A 23,492-nucleotide genomic window follows, 5' to 3' on the forward strand; every position below is an offset into this window, starting at 1 on the left:
CGACGTGGGAGGAGATCCAGGTGGTGGTCGAGATTCCGCAAACAGACATAGGCTACATCAAATAGGCCTACACCAAAACGTCTTTGAACTGGAGTTTGGCGCTGCATAAAGTCGCTTGCCTAAAAAGCTGTTTTCATGGAAAGGCTCCAAGATCTGTTGTAGTAACCACAGCGGTGGCTCTTACTTGCGATCTCTCGAGAAACGGGAAAAAAAGTTTGACAGAACGAACTCTTCGCTGCGTTTTGATGTGCGCGCGTCCAGATTGATTAAAGAGAAATTTGGAAAGATGTTCAAGAAAAGCAAAAGCAAAGTGTTGGTGGACTATGTGTCGGAGGAGGACGAAATATCCTGGCATCATCAACACACTTACAAGGTAAGGAGAGGAGCCAAGCAGCTGGCACACATAAAGTAGAGGGATTATAGCGCACATAGGATGCAGGGGTTCACGTAGCTGTTTTAGCCGGTGTTTTCGTTTCGTGTACTTATGATCAACAGTTAGATCTGAGGCCTGGTCCAAATCATTTGTCCCTGAAACACACATAGAGCACAGCCCTAAATATTTGATTTGTTATCGGAATAGTAACTAGGTTATATCATATGTTATACTAAAACTTTTAATTTGGATCTATACTCTAGAAGTTTGGATTTGAGATCACACGTTTTATATGAGGCGATAGTAAAGAATGTCACCTTTAGAGGGTATATTCTCGTACATATCTGTTTTACCGTTTATAAATAAATGCACTTTATGTATGTAGTAGTCCCCCCCATTTGAAAGTGTCGAAAGAGTATTACATTTAGTCGAAAGTGTAGTATTTGGTCCCATATTCCCAGCACGCAATGACTACATCAAGCTTGTGATTGACTCTAGATAGTTTGTTTTGGTTGTGTTCAGTATTATTTTGTGCCCAATATAAATGAATGGCAAATAATGTTGGCCTATTGTGTCATTTCGGAGTCACTTTTATTGTAAATAAGAATATAATATGTTTCTGAAATGTCCTATGTTAATGTGGGTCAGTAGAGGCTCCTCAGAGGAGGAAGGGAAGGATCATCCTACTCAGTGAATTCTAGAAAAATAAAAATGAGGATAGCTATTTTCTGTTCTCCTCTGGTACAGTGTCTTCAATACAACACCTAGGAGGTTGATGGTTCTCATCCCTTCAATACACTTACATAGTAATTATGAGGACTTCTGGAGGACGTCCTCCAACCTATCAGAGTTTTTGCAGCATGAACTGTCACTGAAAGCATACGCTACAGCTAGCTAGCATTGCAGTGCATACGTCTGGTTGAGTAGTTGACTCAAAGAGAGAGAAAGACAATAGTTGAACAGTTTTGAACAAATTAATTTCTGTCTCGGGCAAATCATTTCATAATTTCAAATCATTTCATGATCATTGTAGAAAGGTAGAATAATGTCTCGATGCAACAAAACGGCTACCAAGAAATACATTTCTTCACAAATTAAGGAGAAGCAGCAGGGAGGGAGAGCTAGCTATATTTTGTTGTATTTTTTTCCTTCTTAGTTTACCTTTCACTTACTTAGGTAGTGAATGCAGATAATTCAGCCTACTCAACAACCTGACTCAAACAGAGAGGAATGCAAGCAAAGTGAAATGGTGAGAGAAGGAGAAGGAATTATACAACGAGCAAAGTGATGATGGCTGCGATGAAAGTGAATTGTGTGTGCTAGTGATTCCGCCGATTCTGTTGCAAAACGATTCTTAAACGTGGTTACAGATAATGATTATGTATTATAATTAATTAATTGTGAATAATGATGTGAGAAAGTTATAGAAGCATAAATAGCATACCCCCCCAAAAGTATATATGAATATATGAAAATATGTTGCCTCATAAAAAACATTTTATCGCAAATCCAAAATGCTGGAGTAAAGAGCCAAATAAAAAGTTTGAGCTTCACTGTCCAAATAAATACGAAAGGGGAGTGTGGATTTCAATACACTTTAGTAATATATGCAACCCTTAAGGTCATCACTGAAGCTGTCCAATTGTACAAAATGTTTTATTGAAGCATACTGTAAATTATGGTGCATTGTGTGGAAATGACTGTATTTTGAATGGTGCTGTAATTCCACCCCACAGAATACAGTACCGTATCTTTGGAGCACCAAAATTTTTTTGACCACTACTGGGTGCGTGGTATTGTTGTTTCTAGCTTATTAACATTTTTTGAGGCGTGCCTTGTTAGAGTCTATATTTGTTGCACCCTTATGAGAGAATGATGTACCAATTTAGCTCCTATGTGGTTATAGTGCCCCATGAAATGTAAAATGTATAGGGGATAGATTGGAGTGGCAGCAAGTCTTAAATGGTTGAACATTTTTACATTTTGTCATTGTGGTCTGTTTGGTCCTGTAGTCGCTGCCAGTTTAGCCTTTGTTAAGGCCTATAATAGTGCAAGAAGCAGTGCGGCGTGGCTGGGTCCTGTTTCGGAGGGCGCATGGCTCTCGACCTTCGTCTCTCTCGCTCTCTCTCTCCTGTAGAGGAGTTGCAGCGATGGGACAAGACTGTAACTACCAATTGGACCAACCCCCTGTAATTACATTAAAATACTGTGAAATGCAAACAACTCATTCATTCATTCCTCCATTAATTCATCAATTCGTTCTGATTAAGTATAATACAGTACATTTTACGATATTGTACTGTGTGTCATTACACTGTACTTGCTTTGATACAGTATTTACAGTACCAGTCAAATGTTTGGAGGATAGTGATGCAGTCCTGCATCAGATGTCTTGGCCTCCACAATCACCCAACCTAAACCCAATTGAGATGATCTTGGTTGACTTGGACCGCAGAGTGAAGGAAAAGCAGCCAACAAGTGCTCAGCATATGTGGGAACTCCTTCAAGACTGTTGGAAAAACATTCCAGGTGAAGCTGGTTGAGAAAATGCCAAGAGTGCAAAATATAAATTATATTTGGATTTCTTTAACTCTTTTTTAGTTACTACATGATTCCTTATGTGTTATTTCATAGTTTTGATGTCATCACTATTATTCTACAATGTAGAAAATAGTAAAAAATAAAGAAAACCCATTGAATGAGTAAGTGTGTCCAAACTTTTGACGGGTATTGTGCTTCAAAGTAAAAGATCAACTGTCTTGATGTTCACCTGTTAAATGTAGGCTATAACCCACGCTGCCTATTGGATCACATACAACAAAAATTGAAGTACACAGCCTATCTATTACATAGGCCCAATTAAAAGAGAGATGCGCATGGTAATTTGTTGTATGGCTACTTCAGGAATATGAACACATCACGAACAGAAAAGGTGAGGAATATATTCTGCAATGGTTATAAAAAATAAATAGGAAATAGATTCTTATGTCTAATTATTTAGATTCCAAAAGTAAAGCACTTGATTTTCACTAGTCTCATTAACGGCAAACCCTTGAATGAGTAGGTGTGTCAAAACTTTTGACTGGTACTGTATGTATGCTAGTATATAGCCTACTGTAATTTTGATTTGTTGTTAGTAGCCTAAACAATGTTTCAGTATTCGCAGGAAGTCCACCATATTTAGGTTGGGGTAAAAGTCAATGCAAAACATTGTTGAATTAACAGGTCCACAACTATTTGCCGTTGTTTTCTCTTTCTGTCACAGTCCTTTGCCAGATACAGTGTAAACATTCTGCCAATAAAGTAAATAGACTGGTAGCTTATGTCAAATATGTGACAGTATGTGTAGGCGACAGTATTTCTGTGCGATAGGAGTGCGATATCATTGCCTATTTAATCTGAGCCAATACCAAGGCAGGACACAGAAACCCAATAATCTATTGATAAACTAAATATTGAGCAACAATTCGTCCTTTGCATTGAAGTGTGGGCTGTAGCCTACTTTTAAATTGTTTCCAATATACTACATTTCCAAAAGTTAGTGGATTCATCTATTTCAGCCATACCCGTTACTGACAGGGGTATCAAATCGAGCCCTTTTATGGTTATTACATGATTGCATGTGTTATTTCATAGTTTTGATGTCTTCACCATTAGTCTACAATGTAGAAAATAGTAAAAAAAAAAAATGAAAAACCCTTGAATGAGTAGGTGTATCCACCTTTTTGACTGGTAACAGTATGTATACTGTAATATGAAATACAGAATTTTACTCGCCGCCGTGCTGCCAGTAAGATACTGTCAAATGCATGGCAACCCCCCTACAGTGCAGCCTGTTGATTGAACATGAAAATGTGTTCAAGTGACATCATGCAATATCTGTCCTTCCAGCACAAAGAAATTGATCTCAGTCCTTTTCATAATCCTTTTAAACTATTGATATAGTTCCTTGACATTAATTACATGGGGTTTAATTGTAGCCTACACTAGCTTCAATGTCATCGTACAGGTGTCGATCTTAATTTGAGGACATTAATTAATTAATTAATTAATGGACATTTCTGTAGGGGTTGCTACATTTTATGTAATGGAAAATCATGTCTGAAATGTCGAAGGGGAAATTACAAACTTCAGAAGCCTTTTTAAACCTCAAATACACTACACGTTTTTATATTTCCTGCTTTGTAGGAAAGTTCTCCTGCAACAGGGGTATCAAAATAAGATCCTACATCTGTACACCGGCATGGAAAGTGTTCTAGGGGTCAAATTTGAAGCTATGGAGTCAGCCCTCTGTTATGGAAAACAACGGATAAGAACAGATAAGCTGATCCTCACACACAAAAATAAAATAGCACATCAGCTGCTCAGTTAAGATCCCCTTAACAAAACTGCCTCACACACACGCACGCGCACACACACGCACGCAGACACACACACACACACGCAGACACACACATGCAGACACACTCTGCTCCCTTCTAGCCTATTTACCAGCTGAGTACCAGCAGCATTTGTGGGGCCTAAGAGGTCCTTCTTCTACCCCCCATATTTGCCCAAGCAGCTGGCCTCTGTCAGGCTGCTGGGGACAGCGAGAGAGCCCCAGATAGGAGAGAACATCCCCTTTCTCACACACACACATACACACACTTGGGGCCTATTACGGTGAGGATGAGGCCAATACTGCACTGTTCCGTTTGCTTCCGTTTAAGAAACGTTTTTCAACAGAATCCCCCGGAATGAATACACCCCATGATCACGCTTAAATAGAGTTAACTTTCATGGCAGTTACGTTGTATTCCTTCTCTTCACTTTGCTTGTGGAATTCAATGCACAACATATCAGTTGTATGTAACCAGGCGAAAAAATACTTTCCAAGCCAAACCGCTACACACAGCCTAGATCATTGTCACCATTAAAGTAACGTCATAGTCAGCATAGATAATATAACTAAAGCATTAGTAAGCCCGCTACAATCATGCAGCAATGTTTGTGTACAGTCAGTAAGCAGTTACACCCACGGACCTCGGTGGCAATAAATTAGTAATACTTAAAGCTCAGCTTGACTTGGAAGAGTTCCAGTGTTGTGTTGGAAAGTCATAGCCAGCTAACTAACATAGCATCCCTATGTTTGAGCAGGGTGTTTCAGTAGGCTAAGTAAGTGAAAACAATTATGAAATCTCGCTCTCTTTATTTCTCTCTTGATTCTTCTTCATTTTAGAATAAATTAATTTGTTCAAAACTGTTCAACTCTTGTCTTTCTCTCTCTTTGAGTCAACTACTCACCCCATTGTATACACTGCAGTGCTAGCTAGCTGTAGTTTATGCTTCCAGTACTAGATTAATTCTCTGATCCTTTGGATGGACAACATGTCAGTTCATGCTGAAAGAGCTCTGATAGGCTGGAGAAAGTCCTCCGGAAATGGTCATAATTACCGTGTGAGTCTATGGAAGGGGGTGAGAACCAAGAGCCTCCTATGTTTTGTATTGAAGTTAATGTACCAAGAGGAGGACGGAAGCTAGCTGTCCTCTGGCTACACCATGGTGTTACTCTACAGAGTGCTGCTGAGACTACTGTAGACCTTCTTTGCAAATAGTGTTTTCATCAGTTATTTGGTGACGTGATTATATTTAGTATAGTTTTATCTAAAAAGGATAACTTTTTTAATGTTTTAAAATCTAAATTTTTATGAAATTCACTGAGGAGGATGGTCCCATTCTTCCTTCGAGGAGCCTCCACTGAGGTACACTATCTGAAGGCTTATCTTTAGAGGGCATTTCTGCTTTCCCAAAACAGTGTCCAAGCTTTCTAACCATCAGGGACATATTTACACTACTTGTTCTAACATCAATCTCAGTGTTCTCTAATGTGGGATTGATCGTGTGGAGAGAAACGGTTGGCCAACACTCTCACATGAGTCTGTTAAATATTGTAAATCACCAAAGGAAAATCATGGCCCCTGCCTTATTGGGTGGTCCCTGATGCTGCCCTGGGAAAGTCTATATGTGGAGGTTACCCATAAGAACTGATTCAGGGTTAGTTTTATGTTATCATTCCAGATGGTGAACGTTATGAGTAAAACTGATCCCAGTCCAGGTTTAGTTATAACCTATCCCTGGGGCCTGGGAAAGTAATCAGAGAGGTCTCCTCATGAAGCCATGCATGGCATTAAAGTGCATCCAGGGTCAGAGGTCTAATCATAAAATGTTCTTACAGAAGCTTTCTCCCCTCGTATCAGGGAAAAATGGATACCAGAACAAGGTCTGACAGGAGAGTCTCTGAATGTTCTGTTCTTTATTTTCTCTGAGAAGAGGTTTTTTCCTTCCTTCAGTTTAGGTCCCTGGGCAAAACAGGTTCTATTGGGAGAGGGCCAGGTGGCAGATCTGCCTCACCCAGAGAGAGGAAGGGAGGGAAGGGCAGATGGAAGGAGAGAGGGAGGGAGAGAGTGAGAGATGCACTCAGTAAGAGACAGAAAGAAGGTAGAGAGAACAGAGGTAGAGAGAAAGGACTTAGAGAAAAAGTGAGAGAGGCATTAAAGAAGGAGAGACAACTATTTGTAGACAGGGAGAGAGTGTTTAGGGGGTAAGGAGGAGAGAGAATAGATTGGAAGTTAATATCTTCTTTCTCCACTGCGCTCTAGGGCTCCGGGGCCATGCTACAGCTTGCTTTCCCTCCACTCTCCTCGCAACAAGATCCTCCTAGTCCTGACTGTCTCTGTGGAGTGGGGGGGGGGGGGGGGGGGGGGGGAGTGTTTGCAGGGCACTGAGTGTATAAACTATCATATTGCTTTAATACTACCATAATACCACTGTAATACTGCTCCCTGTGAAGCAGGATTACCAGATTTTGAATCTAAATACTGACTTCAGAGGACTTCACCTCTACACATTTAATCATGAACGGTGGAGGAAAATAAAGGAGAGGAGAGCTAATCCTGCTGTTGAGGATCAAACACTGCCTCTGCCCCGTAGGCCCCAATTATACAAATGTAATAATCATGCCTTGATACAAACAGAAAAAAATCTTCGTCATATTGCAGTAATGTGTTCCCTATTGCAATATGATGTTGATTATTTTAGTGAAGTGAAGGATTATAAGAGCATTTATCTTGAATGATACCTCTAAATCATTACAGGTGACTTTCTGAACTTGCAGTGCTAAAATCAGTTGTATGTGTCTTCGCCTGGATATCTGGCTTTCATCAAACAACTCAGTGCCAAAAATGGAAGCTTCAAACACCTAAAGAGATAGAGACAGAGCGAGGGAGATGCAGATAGATAGAGATTAAAGCCCTGAGGATGGCAACCAACCTCTCTCTGCCTCTCTCCTGTTGTTGGGACATTTTTACTTAATCACAGCATTCTCCTTCTATTTCTCCCTCTTCTGCTCTTTTCCTCTCTCTCTCACCCGAACTCTCCCCCCACTCTCCTCTCTCACTCGATCTCTCCCCCTCTCTCTCCCTCTTTCTCTCCCTCTTTCTCTCTCTCTCTCCCTCTCTGTCATCTTTCTACATCTCACTCTCTTTCTTCTGCCCCCCCCCTCTCTCCCCCTCTCTGTCTCCCTGTCATCTTTCTACATCTCACTCTCTTTCTTCTGTCCCCCCCGTCTCTCCCCCTCTCTGTCTCCCTGTCATCTTTCTACATCTCACTCTCTTTCTTCTGCCCCCCCCCCCCCTCTCTCCCCCTCTCTGTCTCCCTGTCATCTTTCTACATCTCACTCTCTTTCTTCTGTCCCCCCCTCTCTCCCCCTCTCGGTCTCCCTGTCATCTTTCTACATCTCACTCTCTTTCTTCTGCCCCCCCCTCTCTCCCCCTCTCTGTCTCCCTGTCATATTTCTACATCTCACTCTCTTTCTTCTGTCCTCCCCCCTCTCTGTCTCCCTGTCATCTTTCTACATCTCACTCTCTCTTTCTTCCTCTGTCTCCCTCCTCTCCCCTCCCCCTCTCTCTGTCCATCTACCTCTCCTTTCTCTCCCCTCCTCTCCCTCTCTTCTCTGTCTGTGTGTCGTTAATGCTTTCTGCATCCATAAATAGTAGTAATTAGACTGGGCCTGTTGTGACTGTGTTCTCTTTGATCTGTTGAGGTGGCTGTGTCCCAGAAGGCTCTGCCCTGACACGTCAAACCACCGCCCCAATCCCACCCCACTGCCAAACCCAATCATTTACCTTACACACAGTCAGCTGTCCTCAGGGGCAGCCATGTAAAACCCAAAAATATATTATCAACAAGATTTACAATGCAACTTTATAATGCAACATTCACACTCAATCAACGTAAATGCCTATTATCAATCACCATATCTATTTTTAAGTCCAGACTGATACATGTTATAGAGCAGAACAGAAGACCCCTATTTGTCGTCTTTATCCTCTCCTGTGTCACTTCCCCTAGGTGGTCTCTCTGTTCTCTGAGTAAAGGGAGAGATCTGAGGCCTTCCTCTCCCCCCTGAGGCAGTGTTGATGTTACTGTTCCATAAATACCTCTGCCTTACAGGAAGCCCTGCACACACTGCTCTAGACTCAGCTCCGGTGTGTGTCTATGAACATGTCTACAACAGTGTGTGTGTGTGTGTGTGTGTGTGTGTTGCCTCTGGTTACTGACCCTGCTGTTTGTTGCTTTTCAGGATAAGGACCCAGAGGGGGAGGACGAGGAAGAGGCAGTGAGCCCTGTATCCAAGGTAAACAGCTCAATCCCTCCAAACACCACAACTGTTTAGTTATTCCATCTCAAACCCACACACCTCCAGTATCTAGCCCTAGACCCTCTATGTGTCAACCTCAATCCCTTTTCATTCCTACTTTCCTATATCCCTCCCCCTTATCTTCACATCATTCCCACAACCACACTCCACCCTTCACTCCAAACCGTTCTTGCTCAAACCTTATTCTTACTCACTCTACCTTCACGTGTACACCCCCCTACATATATATTTTGGACAGTGAATCTAAAACTATATTTCATCATTTTGGATTTGAGATCAAATTATATGAGGCAACAGTACAGAATGTCAGCTTTTAATTGAGGGTATTTTCATATATGTTTTACCGTTTTAGAATGAAATGTATCTAGTCCCCCCATTTGAAGGTATGATCCCCCCATTTGAAGGACAAATGCACTTATAGTGTAATACATTTAGTCAAAAGTGTAGTATTTGGTCCCATATTCCTAGCATCCAAAGACGACATCAAGCTTGTGACTCTACAAACTTGTTGGACACATTTGCAGTTTGTTTTGGTTGTGTTTTGGGTTATGTTGTGCCCACTTGAAATGAATGGTCACTAATGCATTGTGTCATTTTGGAGTCGCTTTTATTGTAAATAAGAATATCATACAGTATGTTTCTGAACACTTCTACATTCATGTGGATTCTACCATGATTTCGGATAATCATGAATGAATCGTGAATAATGATGAGTGAGAAAGTTAGTGACATAAATACCCTACCTTCAAGACATGCTAACCTAATCACGATTCATTCATGATTATCCGTAATCATGGTAGAATCCACATGAATGTAGAAGTGTTCAGAAACATACTAGAACAGAATAGCATACTCTGAGTTGTCATGTTAGGCCCTGATCTGGCTATGCTATATGGTAGTGGGCCACACTAGTTCATTTAGCAGACAAGATTTGGTTAGAATTCCGAGACATTATTTTATGTTATTTTATAGCATGAAGAATACAATTGCACATAGCTGAATAAAATAGAAAGTATATTTTCTCCAAACGATTTGAGGGAGTGCGCACATGCGACTATTCTGTGTTGAGAGGTTAACAAAGAAACAGGTCCTCCTATATGCTTCATTTAGAGTAATTTATGCAACTAATTTGTGATGCAACGTTGGGCTATTTGTTTAGATTTTTAATACATGCTAAGGCTGCATTATGCGACTCTAATTTGAAAAAAGTTGCATGAAAGGCAATGAGCTCTGCTTTGTTCTTTGCACAGGCTGCACACACTTCATCAGTCTCTCATTCACAATTGGATAAGCTCTTTTTAAAGCCAATGTCAATGTACTATCCCCCATAGTACAAAAGTTAACCTATTCTATTCTGTGCGATAAATAAATATTCCAAACATAGTCTGGGACAGTTGTGGGATGCGATAGATCCCAAATTAATACAACCACTAGCATCAAAAAATGTTTTTTAAGCATTGAGGCTGACGCAACAGATCAGAACGTTTAGCTTAACATGTTGATAAACTGTTAGGCTATTTCTTCACATTACAAGCTCAGCAATACATGGTGTGTGAGTATTGCTGCGCTTGTAATGTGAAGAAATAGCCTAACAGTTTATCAACATGTTAAGCTAAACGTTCTGATCTGTTGCGTCAGCCTCATTGCTTAAAAATTATTTTTTGATGCTAGTGGTTGTATAGGCTATAAGTCTGAATGTTCCAAAATGCAATCAATTAGCGGGAAAATATCATTCTCAAAGTGACTGCAAATGTGATTATGCATGTAATTCTTTTATTATGAAGGTGCATTTTTATGGTGAAAATGATCTTCCCCAAACTTGAAACTCACACACTGCATATGGATGCCACATAGACTCTTCACTTGTTGTAAAGTGGATTAATGTGCTTAATTTTGCAAAGTTATTTGGCCACTTTAGTTGATATACACACCTTATGGGCTCGGCTACATGAGGTATGTGACTATGATTTGAAAAAGTTGCAAAAAAAGGCATGCACTGTTTCTTACTGCACACAAGCTGGGCATCATTCATAAATGATAATATATCATTCACAAGTGATAGGCTAATATTGTCACCCATTAGACTGTTCTTGATTTAATCTTGTCTTTACATATACTAAATAATATACTGTATGTGTGAAATTTGTTTTGATATAGAATTAACCATGATCATGCCACTGTCTCGAAACAGGAGCGGGGACAAAATACATGTTATTTATGCACATAAATCCCGTGGTTAATTCTTATGCCAGCCAGGTAGGCTGAAATCCTGTTTTAAAGAGAATCAATGTGCTTAATATTAGGAAAGTTGAGAAATAAATATTGTAAGCCTATAGAAAGCTGATGGGATCCTCCTCTTTTTAATAGAGGCCATCACTGTTTTCTCACGCAATTGCATAGCCTATAGAAATGTTGTGCAACATGAGCTCATGGGCTCTCATTAAGTGTTTGATTAGATTTTTTGATTACATTTGCATTGATGTCAGAGTGATTAGAGGGAAAATAGAGTGCTGAGTACCAGGCAGTTAGCAAGTTTAGTAGGATACTAATGACCATCAGCAGCATCAGAGCTTGGAGAAGCCTAATTACCCTGACTAAACGGTCACATAGTTGTAGCTTCACTGTCCAAATAAATACGTAGGGGAGTGTATGTACACATCATACCTTTGTATCAAACCCCCTCAACCCCCATCCACTGTGGCCAGATATTATGACACAGTGGATATCCGTCCACCTCCACCTTCAACCCTCATCATCCCTCAGCCCAGCCCTTAGTGTCTCTGCTCTGTTTCTCAGCCCAGGTCACCTTCATATCTGTTTGTGGTGATGTTATTAGGTCTGTGTGTGTGTGTTTGGTGTGTTTTTGTGTCTTAGCCTTTGTTATCTGTTTGTTGTGGTACGATAAACAGGTGTCCGTTGTGGTTTCTGTCAACAAAAGTTTGTTGCTCTCCCCTACTGTGTGTGTGTGTGTGTGTGTGTGTGTGTGTGTGTGTGTGTGTGTGTGTGTGTGTGTGTGTGTGTGTGTGTGTGTGTGTGTGTGTGTGTGTGTGTGTGTGTGTGTGTGTGTGATCTCATGGGGTATTTCATAACCTGTTTTGATGAGATGCTGCTGGAATGTGTACAATTTGCTAAACCACCATACTTCCTAAACATGTGGTGTTTGTGCGTAGATACCCCAGGAGCTGTGCTAACTGTTACTGTAACTGTTCAGTGGACAAGACGTGGTGGTATTTCATAACCTGCTTGTAAGTGAGGATGGGGGACGGCTGGGTTGGTACTAGGGGGAAGGAAGCCGAACATTCTTTCGAGGAGTCAGGATTTGGTGGGGAGTAATCGGTGTGAAACAAAGCAAAGCTGAAAATAGCAAGAATTGTCCGGATAGAACGCCATGATTAGAATTGCCAAAAGCATGGGTCAGTTTTATGCTTAGACAGAGTTATACGCTTCAGTATAATGCCTTCATTACTTTGTATGATAAAAAAAACATATTAAATTGTAGAACTTGATGTATACCCATTTGATCATGCAGACTGCAGTAATACCAAGGTATGGATGAAAGAAATTCTTTCCAATAAGACGTCCATTGTTCTGTGTGGCATGGAGGGAAAAGTTGCCATCTCACACACAGAGAGCTTAGTGAGGTGAATAGCCTGCTTGCTGGGCTGCATGAAGATTACACTGGGCTGTGGCTGCTATGCAGGCTTTGGTGTCCTGGAGGTGAAGGTTAAGGAGATCGCTGAGTAGCTTACTGTATACTACGGTACACGCGCACACACACACACACACACACAGCTGCATACCTGGGTCAGGGTCAAAGCTTTGCCGTCACTGCTGGTCTCAGTGTTGCTGCATGGATTTGGAGTGTAGTAAACCTGATCCACTGTTTACACCAGACAACACAGGGAGAGACTACACCAATAAATAAGAGAACGGCCTAGGGGGGAGAGGGAGAGAGAGAGATGGTATGGGATTAAATTTACATTGATTAGGATCCCCATTAGCCAAAGTCAATGGCGACAGCTAGTCTTACTTGGGTCCGACACATAATGAAAAAGACATTACAGACAAAATACTTTACAATTTACATACATTTAAAAACATGAACATCTGGTGTGTGTGTGTGTGTGTGTGTGTGTGTGTGTGTGTGTGCATTTATCAGTTACAATACTGTGCTGTACACATACAGTGCATTCAGAAATAATTTTTCCACATTTTGTTACTTTACAGTCTTATTCTAAAATAGATTGAATACATTTTCCCCCTCATCAATCTACACACAATACCCCATAATGACAAAGCGAAAATGTATTAAAAAGTTTTAAAAAACATAAATACTTGATTTATAGTACCAGTCAAAAGTCAAAAGTTTACTCATTCAAATACTATTTTCTGCATTGTAAAAAAGCAGTGAAGACATCAAAACTTTGAAATAACACATATGGAATCATGTAGTAACCAAAAAAGTGTTTAAACAAATCAAAATATTTTTTAGATTTTAGATTCTTCAAAGTACTTGAGTACTTTAAATGAAATTATGGGCAGAAAGACAAATTCAACTCCATCTTTCATCGAATCAGATGGCTTAAATATCACATTTACATGAGTATTCAGACCCTCTACTTTGTTGAAGCACATTTGGCAACGATTATAGCCTTGAGTCTTCTTGGGTATGACATTACAAACTTGGCACACCTGTATTTGGGGAGTTTCTCCCATTCTTCTCTGCAGACCCTCTCAAGCAGACCCTCTTTGTCAGGTTTGATGGGAAGCATTGCTACACAGCTATTTTCAGGTCTCTCCAGAGATGTTAGATCGGGTTGAAGTCCGGTCTCTGGCTGGGCCACTCAAGGACATTCAGAGACTTTTCCCGACGCTACTCCTGCGTTGTCTTGGCTGTGTGCTTAGGGTCATTGTCCTGTTGGAAGGTGAATCTTATCCCCAGTCCGAGGTCCTGAGTGCTCTGGAGCAGGTTTTCATCAAGTATCTCTCTGTACTTTGCTCCGTTCATCTTTCCCTCGAACCTGACTTGTCTCCCAGTCCCTGCCACTGATAAACATCCCCACAGCATGATGCTGCCAACACCATGCGTGACGCTTGGCATTCAGGCCAAAGAGTTCAATCTTGGATTCATCAGACCAGAAAATATTGTTTCTCATGGTCTGAGAGTCCTTTAGGTGCTTTTTGGCAAACTCCAAGCGCACTGTCACGTACCTCTGTCACGGCTTCCGTCTGGCCACTACCATAAAGGCCTGATTGGTGGAGTGCAGCAGAGATGGTTGTTCTTCTGAAAGGTTCTTCCTTCTCCACAGAGGAATTCGGGAGCTCTGTCAGAGTGACCATCAGGTTCTTGGTCACCTCCCTGACCAAGGCCCTTCTCCCCCGATTGCTCAGTTTGGCTGGGCGGCCAACTCTAGGAAGAGTCTTGGTGGTTCTACACATTTTCCATTTAAGAATGATGGAGGTCACTGTGTTCTTGGGGACCTTCAATGCTGCATACATTTTTTGGTACCCTTCCCCAGATCTCTGCCTCGACACAATCCTGTCTCGGAGCTCTACAGACAATTCCTTCGACCTCATGGCTTGGTTTTGCTCTGACATGCACAGTCAACTGTGGGACCACAGGTGTGTGCCTTTCCAGATCATGTCCAATCAATTGAATATACCATAGGTGGACTCCAATCAAGTTGTAGAAACATCTCAAGGATGATCAATGGAAACAGGAGGCACCTGAGCTATTTTTTTAGTCTACTAGCAAAGGGTCTGAATATTTATGTAAATACATTTTTTCAGTTTTACATTTTTTATAAATCTACAAAAAAATTAAACCTGTTTTTGCTTTGATATTATGGGGTATTGTGTGTAGATTGATGCTTTAAAAAAAATCAGTTTTAGAATAAGGCTGTAACGTAACAAAATGTGGAAAAAGTCAAGGGGTCTGAATACTTTCCGAATGCACTGTAGCCTACGGTTTTCTTGTAATCTATGTTTAATTAGTGTAACCGGTGTACCCCCACAATAATTTTTGGGCTAACTTTCCCCCATGGAAATCAAATTAGCATAATACAAAAAATCCCCATAAAAATCTGTCAGTTTAAGCTAGAGATATTGTTTTTTTTCATTGGATGAGTCTCAATCGACCACATCCACAGGATGTCGCACTTCCGCATCTGCGGTGAAAAGTAACAGAGCTAGAGCGGTGTTTGTCAGACCATGTTATTCAGTGCATTTCTATGGGCTAATAGCAGTAAGGCCAAAAATATACACTACCGTTCAAAAGTTTGTGGTCACTTAGAAATTTCCTTGTTTTTGAAAGAAAAGCACATTTTTGGTCCGTTAAAATAACATGAAATTGATCAGAAATACAGTGTAGACATTGTTAATGTTGTAAATTACTATTGTAGCTGGAAATGGCTGATATCTACATAGGCGTACAGAGGCCCATTATCAGCAACCATCACTCCTGTGTTCCAATGGCACGTTGTTTTAGCTAATCCAAGTTTATAATTTTAAAAAGTGAATTGATCATTTAGAAAACCCTTTTGCAATTATGTTAGCACAATTGAAGACTGTTGTCCTGATTAAAGAAGCAATAACCTGGCCTTCTTTAGACTAGTTGAGTATCTGGAGCATCAGCATTTGAGGGTTCGATTACAGGCTAAAAATGTCCAGAAACAAATAACTTTCTTCTGAAACTTGTCAGTCTATTCTTGTTCTGAGAAATTAAGGCTATCCCATGTGAGAAATTGCAAAGAAACTGAAGATCTCGTACAACGCTGTGTACTACTCCCTTCACAGAACAACGCAAACCGGCCCTAACCAGAATAGAAAGAGGAGTGGGAGGCCCCGGTGCACAACTGAGCAAGAAAACAAATACATTAGAGTGTCTAGTTTGAGAAACAGACACCTCACAAGTCCTCAACTGGCAGCTTCATTAAATAGTACCCACAAAACACCAGTCTCAACGTCAACAGTGACGGGATGCTGGCCTTCTAGGCAGAGTTCCTCTGTCCAGTGTCTGTGTTCTTTTGCCCATCTTAATCTTTTCTTTTTATTGGACAGCCTGAGATATGGCTTTTTCTTTGCAACTCTGCCCAGAAGGCCAGAACCCCGGAGTCGCCTCTTCACTGTTGACGTTAATACTGCTGTTTTGCAGATACTATTTAATGAAGCTGCCAAAAATCAGCCGTTTCCAACTACAATAGTAATTTACAACATTAACAATGTCTACACTGTATTTCTGATCAATTTGATGTTATTTCAATGGACAACAAATGTGCTTTTCTTTAAAAAACAAGGACATTTCTAAGTGACCCCAAACTTTTGAACAGTAGTGTATATATATATTTTTGATACTTCAAGGGGTCTTAAAATTCTAACTCAAATAGCTAAATTATCCTTGGTGACCATCTTAAAATCATTTCATATAGCTTAGTAGAACCCCTCCCCTGCTTAGACAGGGCTTGGAATCTGATGGGTTAACTGATTACCACTCTTTATTGCATGTCATATCATTTTAAAGGGCTGTTTCCCATCTTTCAAAAAATGGATCATGTTTGAAACGCTCAGAATGTTATGTGGTTCTCAGAATGTTATGTGGTTCTCAGAATGTTATGTGGTTCTCAGAATGTTATGTGGTTCTCAGAATGTTATGTGGTTCTCAGAATGTTATGTGGTTCTCAGAATGTTATGTGCTTGCTGGGATGTCTCAACCTCAACCCCTCTGGTATGTGGAGGAAAGAAAGAGAGGATGAGAAGTAATTATATCTGATATTTATTAACCCCCCTACTTTATTGGGGTCTTTAGACTGTAAGGTATTTTAATGACACCTTCATCAAACTGTAAATACAACCAATGGCATTCCCCATAGACTTAACAAATCACACAGAGTGTGTATGGGTTTACTGTACAACATGTGGTGCTGTGTGTGTGTGTGTGTGTGTGTGTGTGTGTGTGTGTGCGTGTGTGCGTGTATGTGTGTGAAGTGAACAGAGGATATAGTGTGGAGGGGTGCAGCCAACTATGCAGTGTTAGAGGGCTCATGTCTGTGTGTGTGACATTGTAGAGAGTGTGCCTGTCCACAGCAAAGAGGGCAAATAGGACCCTGCCTTTATTAAATGGAGGTCTCTGGGTTCAACGATCTGGGATTAGAAGAGCTTTCATGGCCCTTTGTGTTTCTGTTTATATTTTGGTTGGCTTCTTTAGTCTGCAGACCTCTGTTTGTTTGTGTTGTCCTGTGTTCTCTGTCCTGTGTTCCAGAACAACAAGGACTGAACTGGGGAAAAGGGTGTGTGTGTGTTTTAGTTCCATAGAAACAGCCTCTTACACAGTGGCTTGTTGACAGGTAACCTCAAACGTTACGAGGGTACAGATAATTTAGAGTCCAAATAATACGTCTATTACGAGAATTCTGAATATTTATCAGAAATGCCAGGAATGTACTAATGTGAAAAGAACAGGTCAGATGTGAGTTGGTGTAAACGATATGACCTTGATATTTGACATTGGAATAAAGTGGGACAAGAACAAAAAGAGGGACATGAGCCAACTACTGCTAAAGGGCCAGACTCAGGATGGGCGTTCCCTGTGCGGATAGCAGACCTGCGTTCAAATACTATTTTAAGTATTTCAATTACTTTCAAGTATTTGAACACATTTTCTTTGAAAATACAAGTAGTGGAATAATGGAATGTAGTTGGAAATACATTTGGAAAGTATTGGCATGTATTTGAAAATACTCATACACAGATACAGTTTTCAAATAGAAATATTTAAATGCTCCATGCACTTGAACCCATGTCTGTTTGGTCCTATGCGTATTTATAATGTATTTGGAAACATTTTAAAATAGTTTCAAATAGCCTAGATTTATCGGACATTATCTGAAAATACTTCAAATAGAAGTAGTTGAATTCGGCCACGTTATTTGAAAATAATAAGGCTGGAATTCCGATGTGACAGATGAGTGGGGGTTAGGTGGGAGGGTATTCTACTGGAATGTACTGACCAGCCAAGCGAGTAGTGACTGCTCTCTCTCCTCAGTGCCAGGGCTGGAGCCGAGATGACTGTGCTGTAACTGTTACCCCATTTTACACATAAATGGCCAATACCTGTATTCAATCTCCATTGAATCCATTCTTTTGAGTTAATCTCATCACTTAAAAACAGACTGTTCTGGTGGTGGAAGTCAATAGTCATAAAACACCACAGAACTGTTATGATTATCATTCTAGAGCTTATGAAAACCTCTTTAGTATTTACAGTCGTGTTTACGGTAGAGCCCAACCTATATATCGGTTCACAGATATTGACCTTTAAAGCGCTATATCGGCATCGTCCGATAACTCCACCTATAAATGAAAAGGGGAATCTCATGCTTATCTGAACGTTTGCGGCCATTTTCATGATGTGTTATTGAAATGATGAAATCAACATTTGAAGCATAGTTATTGGAAAATTGCTATTTTGGATGGCAATTTATGAGAATTCAGTGTGGAAGAAAGACACTTTTTAATTTTGCTGATGTAAACAGTATATTGGCAGATATATTGGTACCGGTAAGTTTTTAATCTGTTTTGGACCCAAAAAAACATATTGGTCAGGCTCTAGTTTACAGTGGTGCTCTGTTTGTTTTGGTCTCCCAGGAGGTGAAAGTGAAGAAAGTCAAGTCCAAGAAGGAGAGGAGGGATAAGAAGATGTTTTCTTCTCAGGATGATGAGCACTTCCTACTGACAGGGGTCACACTGGCCGACCGCAGAGGGTGAGATTGATCATATACTGTACTACCATCATGACATATAACAAAATGCAGGCAAGTATTTGAATGTCATACTTTTGCTACCTCGCCCCACTATAAACTCTTATTTCCCCAATTAGCTACAAGGTGCAATAGGACTGGCCCCATAGAACATTTAGTTGGGCTCAGAGGGAGAGGGGGAGGTGAGCACTCTGTCTTCCCTCCTTCAGTGAGATTAATGTCCTGTCTCATTTGACCTCTCTGAGAAGGTGAGGCCTACAGTAAGCTCTGCTGGCGCTGCTGCTCTCCCAAAACCACCTAATCCTGGATAGAGCCTCCTGAACACAGACATGCAGACATGCAGACAGACATGCAGACAGACATGCAGACAGACATGCAGACAGACCGACAGACATGCAGACAGACAGACAGACAGACAGACATGCATGCAGACAGACAGACAGACAGACAGACAAACAGACAAAGAGAGAGACAGACAAAGAGAGAGACAGACAAAGAGAGAGAGAGTCAGATAGCGAGACAGACAGTCTGGCTCACGTCAACATCCTGTCTCCACAGGGTGTGGAATGTATGGAGGGTAAATCATCATTCAGTGGCAGAAGTACAATACCTCTGGTATCCCTATACAATGCCCTTCTCAATGGGGAACGCACCACACTCCTACTTTAATGTCCTACCGATGCAGTAGGGGAAGTGAGGGGGAGGGGAAGAAAATATGTCTCTATAGGAGTAGGTGTGGGGGCTTAGGATGCCCCGTTGTCATGCATACTTCTACTGGATAAGCAGAGCTGTAAATATAAAGTAGGGGTAAAAATGTCTACTTTACCATCCCACACCCTCCTGTCCTAGTATCCTGCATGTTCTACACGCTTAGAAAAAAGGGTTCCAAAAGGGTTCTTCGGCTGTCCCAATAGGATAACCTTTTTTGGTTCCAGGTTGAACACTTTTGTCTTCCATGTAGAACCCTCTGTGTAAAGGGTTCTACCTGGAACCAAAAATAGTTATTCAAAGGGTTCCCCTATGGGGACAGCCAAAGAACCCTTTTATGTTCTAGATAGCACTTTTTTTTAATAGTGTGTTTAGGATGTGGGCAGGAGAGTACCCATGTGTACATGTACACAACTACATTGGACTTCAAGGAACAATGATACATGTATTGCAGTATGTTCTTACTGCTTTTTGTACTCATAGTCCTCTTCATCCTCCCCTCTCTCTGTCTTTGATCAAGGTCCCACAAGAAGAACAAGGAGGAAGGGAAGGAGAAGAACAAGCCAATCACAGAGAAGGGCCACTGCTTCTGGGACAGCGTCACCATGACGATGAGGCAGATCACGCCCACCAGGAAACTGGACAAGCTGGAGGGCTGGGAGCCGCCGCAGTTGCCCGACCAAACCGAGACACCCACCGAGGAGGCAATGGAGGATCAGAGTGGGACCAGGGACTCGCCTGTGTCCTTCCCCCAGGCCCTGGGGCTCCCGCTGGGGCTGCCCTCCTGGACAGGTCTGGGTCTAGAGGAAGACTCGTCGCACTACGCCAACCTGTCAGAATCACGGGATTCCACGGCCGTCAGGTGGACAGCCCGCGCCAAAGGCAAGCTGGCCGGAATCAGGAGGCGGAGCCGAGGGAGTGTTTCGGAGACATGGGAGGGGTTTAAATAAAAGCTTTACCCCTTACCTGCCAGCAATCCCTGCCCCTCACCTCATTCCTCAAATTAAAAGGAGGGAAAAAGACATGCCTGTCTGTCTCTGTGCTGCATAAAGAACTGATTTTGTATTCCTCCATTGACATTCTGAGTGCAGTCCTGACTTTTCCGTACAGCATGATGAACACAGCCCATATATCCCTGACTGTTCACTCCACAACATAGCAGATGAACTTACAAAGCAGACAAGGTCACTAAAATCTATTATTATTGACTTTGTGTTGAAACTGTGGTGTTTTAATGCTGCAGGGACATTGAGCCTGGGAACACATTATGCTAGGTTGATCTTAGTGGACTGGTTTGGCAGTGTAGAGAAAAGGGTCACCATCTTGAAAAGGATGTCATAGATAAGAGGTTGGAAAGTAAAAAAGAAAACACATGAAGGCCTTACGCTACCTTAAACTGTGCTATCCACTGGCCTTTGACCATTTTATATTATCAAGCCAAGAGAATGATTTCCAAAGGAGATTTTGTTTTGTAACATAGGCATTCATGTTTTATGCTAGAGTGTAGTTTGAGAACAAGACCAACTATGCTACTGTAGGCCTTATTTAATGATACGTTTTCCATGTTGTTTGCCCTCCCTAGCCCTGCAGTAAATGTCTACTGGGAGAGGAATGTGCCAGAAGTCTTAGCTCCTAATAAGCATAGCTAAAAGGCTTAAAATGCTTTGTCCAATAATGTGTAATAAGCCTTCCAGGCTCTGAACCATAAGTGCAAATGTGCGTTAGCGAATATAGGCTGCTGAATCTGGAGTATTGTTAATGAATGATATGATCTAAATGTTGTTACAAGCCCAGCAGATGGCGCTCCGTTGGAGTGTCATGAATACTGTACATTCAAATCTAATGATAAGAAACATTTTCCATGCAATAAGAGGACTGAGCGCCATTTTCTGCATGCAGTCTGTGTGCTGTTTCCCCGATTAGACAAAAAGCCGTGATGTGCCTTTCTCTACAGTATGTGTTGTGGCATGCTTCTCTGCTCACCATATTGGAATAGACTACTACTAGACCAAGCTCACCATGAGGATCAAATAATGTGATGGGCAATCCCAGCATGCATCACTGCTGCATCCCTCCCTGGTTTTGACTAAATGGTTTTCAGCTACGGACAGATTTGACTTTTTGTAGCAGGCTAGGAGAACTCACACAGCAGGTTAGGATAATTAGGTTAAGGTTAGGAAAAGGGTTAGGGTTAGCTAAAATGCAAAAACTCCCGGCACGACTAGAACATACAACTAGAACATACAACTAGAACATACGACTAGAAAATATACCATCTAGTATACCATCTAGCCACACCCCTCCCTTCTCATTCATGGCCAGGAGAAACTTCCTGTATTCCAGTTTTCATGGTTTCCAACAATTTTGCCAGCAGCCGAGGTGCTTTTGGGACTGTGACAGAAACTAATTCAACAGACATTGTTAACATGAGATCTGCTGTTGTATGTGCCTGTGTAAATGTGTGTTGGTGCTTTAATAAGATAGCAGTGAGTTATTGAAGAATCATTTTATTTCATTTTCATAGCAAAAACACTGATTGTTTTGTGTGTGATTGCAATTGTATATTTTAATTCCAAACAGAATCAGGCTTTCCACTTGTAGGTGGTTCGACTTGGACAATCCTTTCATTTAAATATGTGCCTTTATTTTCAAATCTACTTAGTCCCTTCTTCCACAGCCACGTTTGTGCACAGATATGGGTTCCTTGCCACGATGGCTGTTAAGAGCTTCTGTATTTACTAAAAAGAAGGGTCACATTTGTTCAGAAGAATAAAGACCTGCCCTGCCTGGATTGTTTGGATCTGCTTATTTCAACAAGGTGTCGTTGTGTTCACTCCTAGGTAAATGCATGGTCAGATTTACTGTGTCGGACTTCAACAACGGAATAGTTTACAATGTGGAGAAACATGCAGGAACACTCTCCTTCATACAGCCTAGCCGCTTGCTAGCCAACTAGCTTACATTGGCTGTCATGACTGTTTAGGACTCCTGTTATGAATGCTCTATGCATGGCCTTAACCTCAGACGGAGGGTTCATGTGAATGTTGCCGAACATACTCTGCTCAGTCTCCTGTGATCTGCATGGGTGTTAAGGCTCCATGTCATATTGTAGTGGATTTTATAAGGACAAAGGTCAGATGATTCCCATAGCAACCACAGCCATGAATGCCTTTATTATAATTAGTTCGCTTCCATCACAGGAAATTAATGATTATACCAACAACAGTAGCCAACTATAAGTTACATCTCAGTTGGAATGTCAAAGCAATATTACAACCCCCCCCATAAAGTCATGTTCCCATTTCATTACTGTCTACTTGAAAGTTCTGACAAAAGGTGTATCGTAAAAAGTCATTGTTACAGCAAACATGTACATTTATTTTTAGTGTTGACGCCTCAAATATGCAGGGCGAAAATACACAGAAGGAGATATACTGTACATAAAACAGACCTACATCTACATTGGACATACATTCTGTTACCAAGAAGGAAAAAATAAAACAGTAGGCAAAATGGCCACCAAGCCATCACATGGAATAATCAGTTGTTATTTCCCAACAAGGTGTCAGCACTGCAGTTCTCTTTAATGCCATCCATGCCTCACACTCAAAAACATATCTCCTCTTTTCCTCTCTGTTGTCCAGTCAGAGTCAAAAATATGCAGAAAAATATTAAACAAAATGTCTTCTTCCTCTGAGCCCTTTGTTTTTACACACACTATACACGGAGAGGAGAGGCAAGGCGAGGAGGGGGTAAGTCACCCCTCTCCTGGTCTGGAATATCAAAAAGAGGTCTAGAATTTGAAGAGGTCTATGAAGTGCTGAGGTGAAACAGGCACGAGGCAGTTGTCGGGATCGTTGGCTGTACAAGGATGTCCAGAGTCCTAGGAGACAGGAGGGAGAGCCATTGTTACTATACTATAGCATCACACATTCATACAAGTTCCATGTCAAACAGG

The 23,492-nt window shown here is 41.2% G+C and overlaps 2 protein-coding genes across 3 annotated transcripts in view; one reads left to right on the forward strand and one right to left on the reverse strand.

Annotated features, from left to right (window-relative positions):
• Positions 1-22,897, forward strand: si:ch211-225h24.2. The gene is made up of 4 exons (XM_021600791.2): positions 1-373; positions 8,994-9,047; positions 18,714-18,829; positions 20,055-22,897. The coding sequence occupies exons 1-4, from the start codon at positions 287-289 to the stop codon at positions 20,482-20,484; spliced, it is 687 nt and encodes a 228-aa protein (XP_021456466.1). The 5' UTR covers positions 1-286; the 3' UTR covers positions 20,485-22,897.
• The window catches only part of fbxo25 (F-box protein 25), a 17,254-nt gene continuing 16,432 nt past the window's right edge, over positions 22,671-23,492 (reverse strand). Inside the window, exon 11 of one of the 2 annotated variants that reach the window (XM_021598389.2) lies at positions 22,671-23,417. In XM_021598389.2, the coding sequence (XP_021454064.1) occupies positions 23,328-23,417 (90 nt within the window). In that variant the 3' untranslated portion in view covers positions 22,671-23,327. 2 annotated transcript variants of the gene reach the window in all.

This window comes from Oncorhynchus mykiss, chromosome 4 (assembly GCF_013265735.2).
Source record: "Oncorhynchus mykiss isolate Arlee chromosome 4, USDA_OmykA_1.1, whole genome shotgun sequence".
In the NCBI taxonomy this organism is placed as follows: domain Eukaryota; kingdom Metazoa; phylum Chordata; class Actinopteri; order Salmoniformes; family Salmonidae; genus Oncorhynchus; species Oncorhynchus mykiss.

Excerpts from the sequence above, each read along its gene's own strand:
- si:ch211-225h24.2 (XM_021600791.2), top strand. The coding sequence starts at position 287 with ATGTTCAAGAAAAGCAAAAGCAAAGTGTTGGTGGACTATGTGTCGGAG. Across the intron at positions 9,048-18,713 it reads CAGTGAGCCCTGTATCCAAG|GAGGTGAAAGTGAAGAAAGT; the intron begins GTAAACAGCTCA and ends TTGGTCTCCCAG. Across the intron at positions 18,830-20,054 it reads ACACTGGCCGACCGCAGAGG|GTCCCACAAGAAGAACAAGG; the intron begins GTGAGATTGATC and ends TCTTTGATCAAG.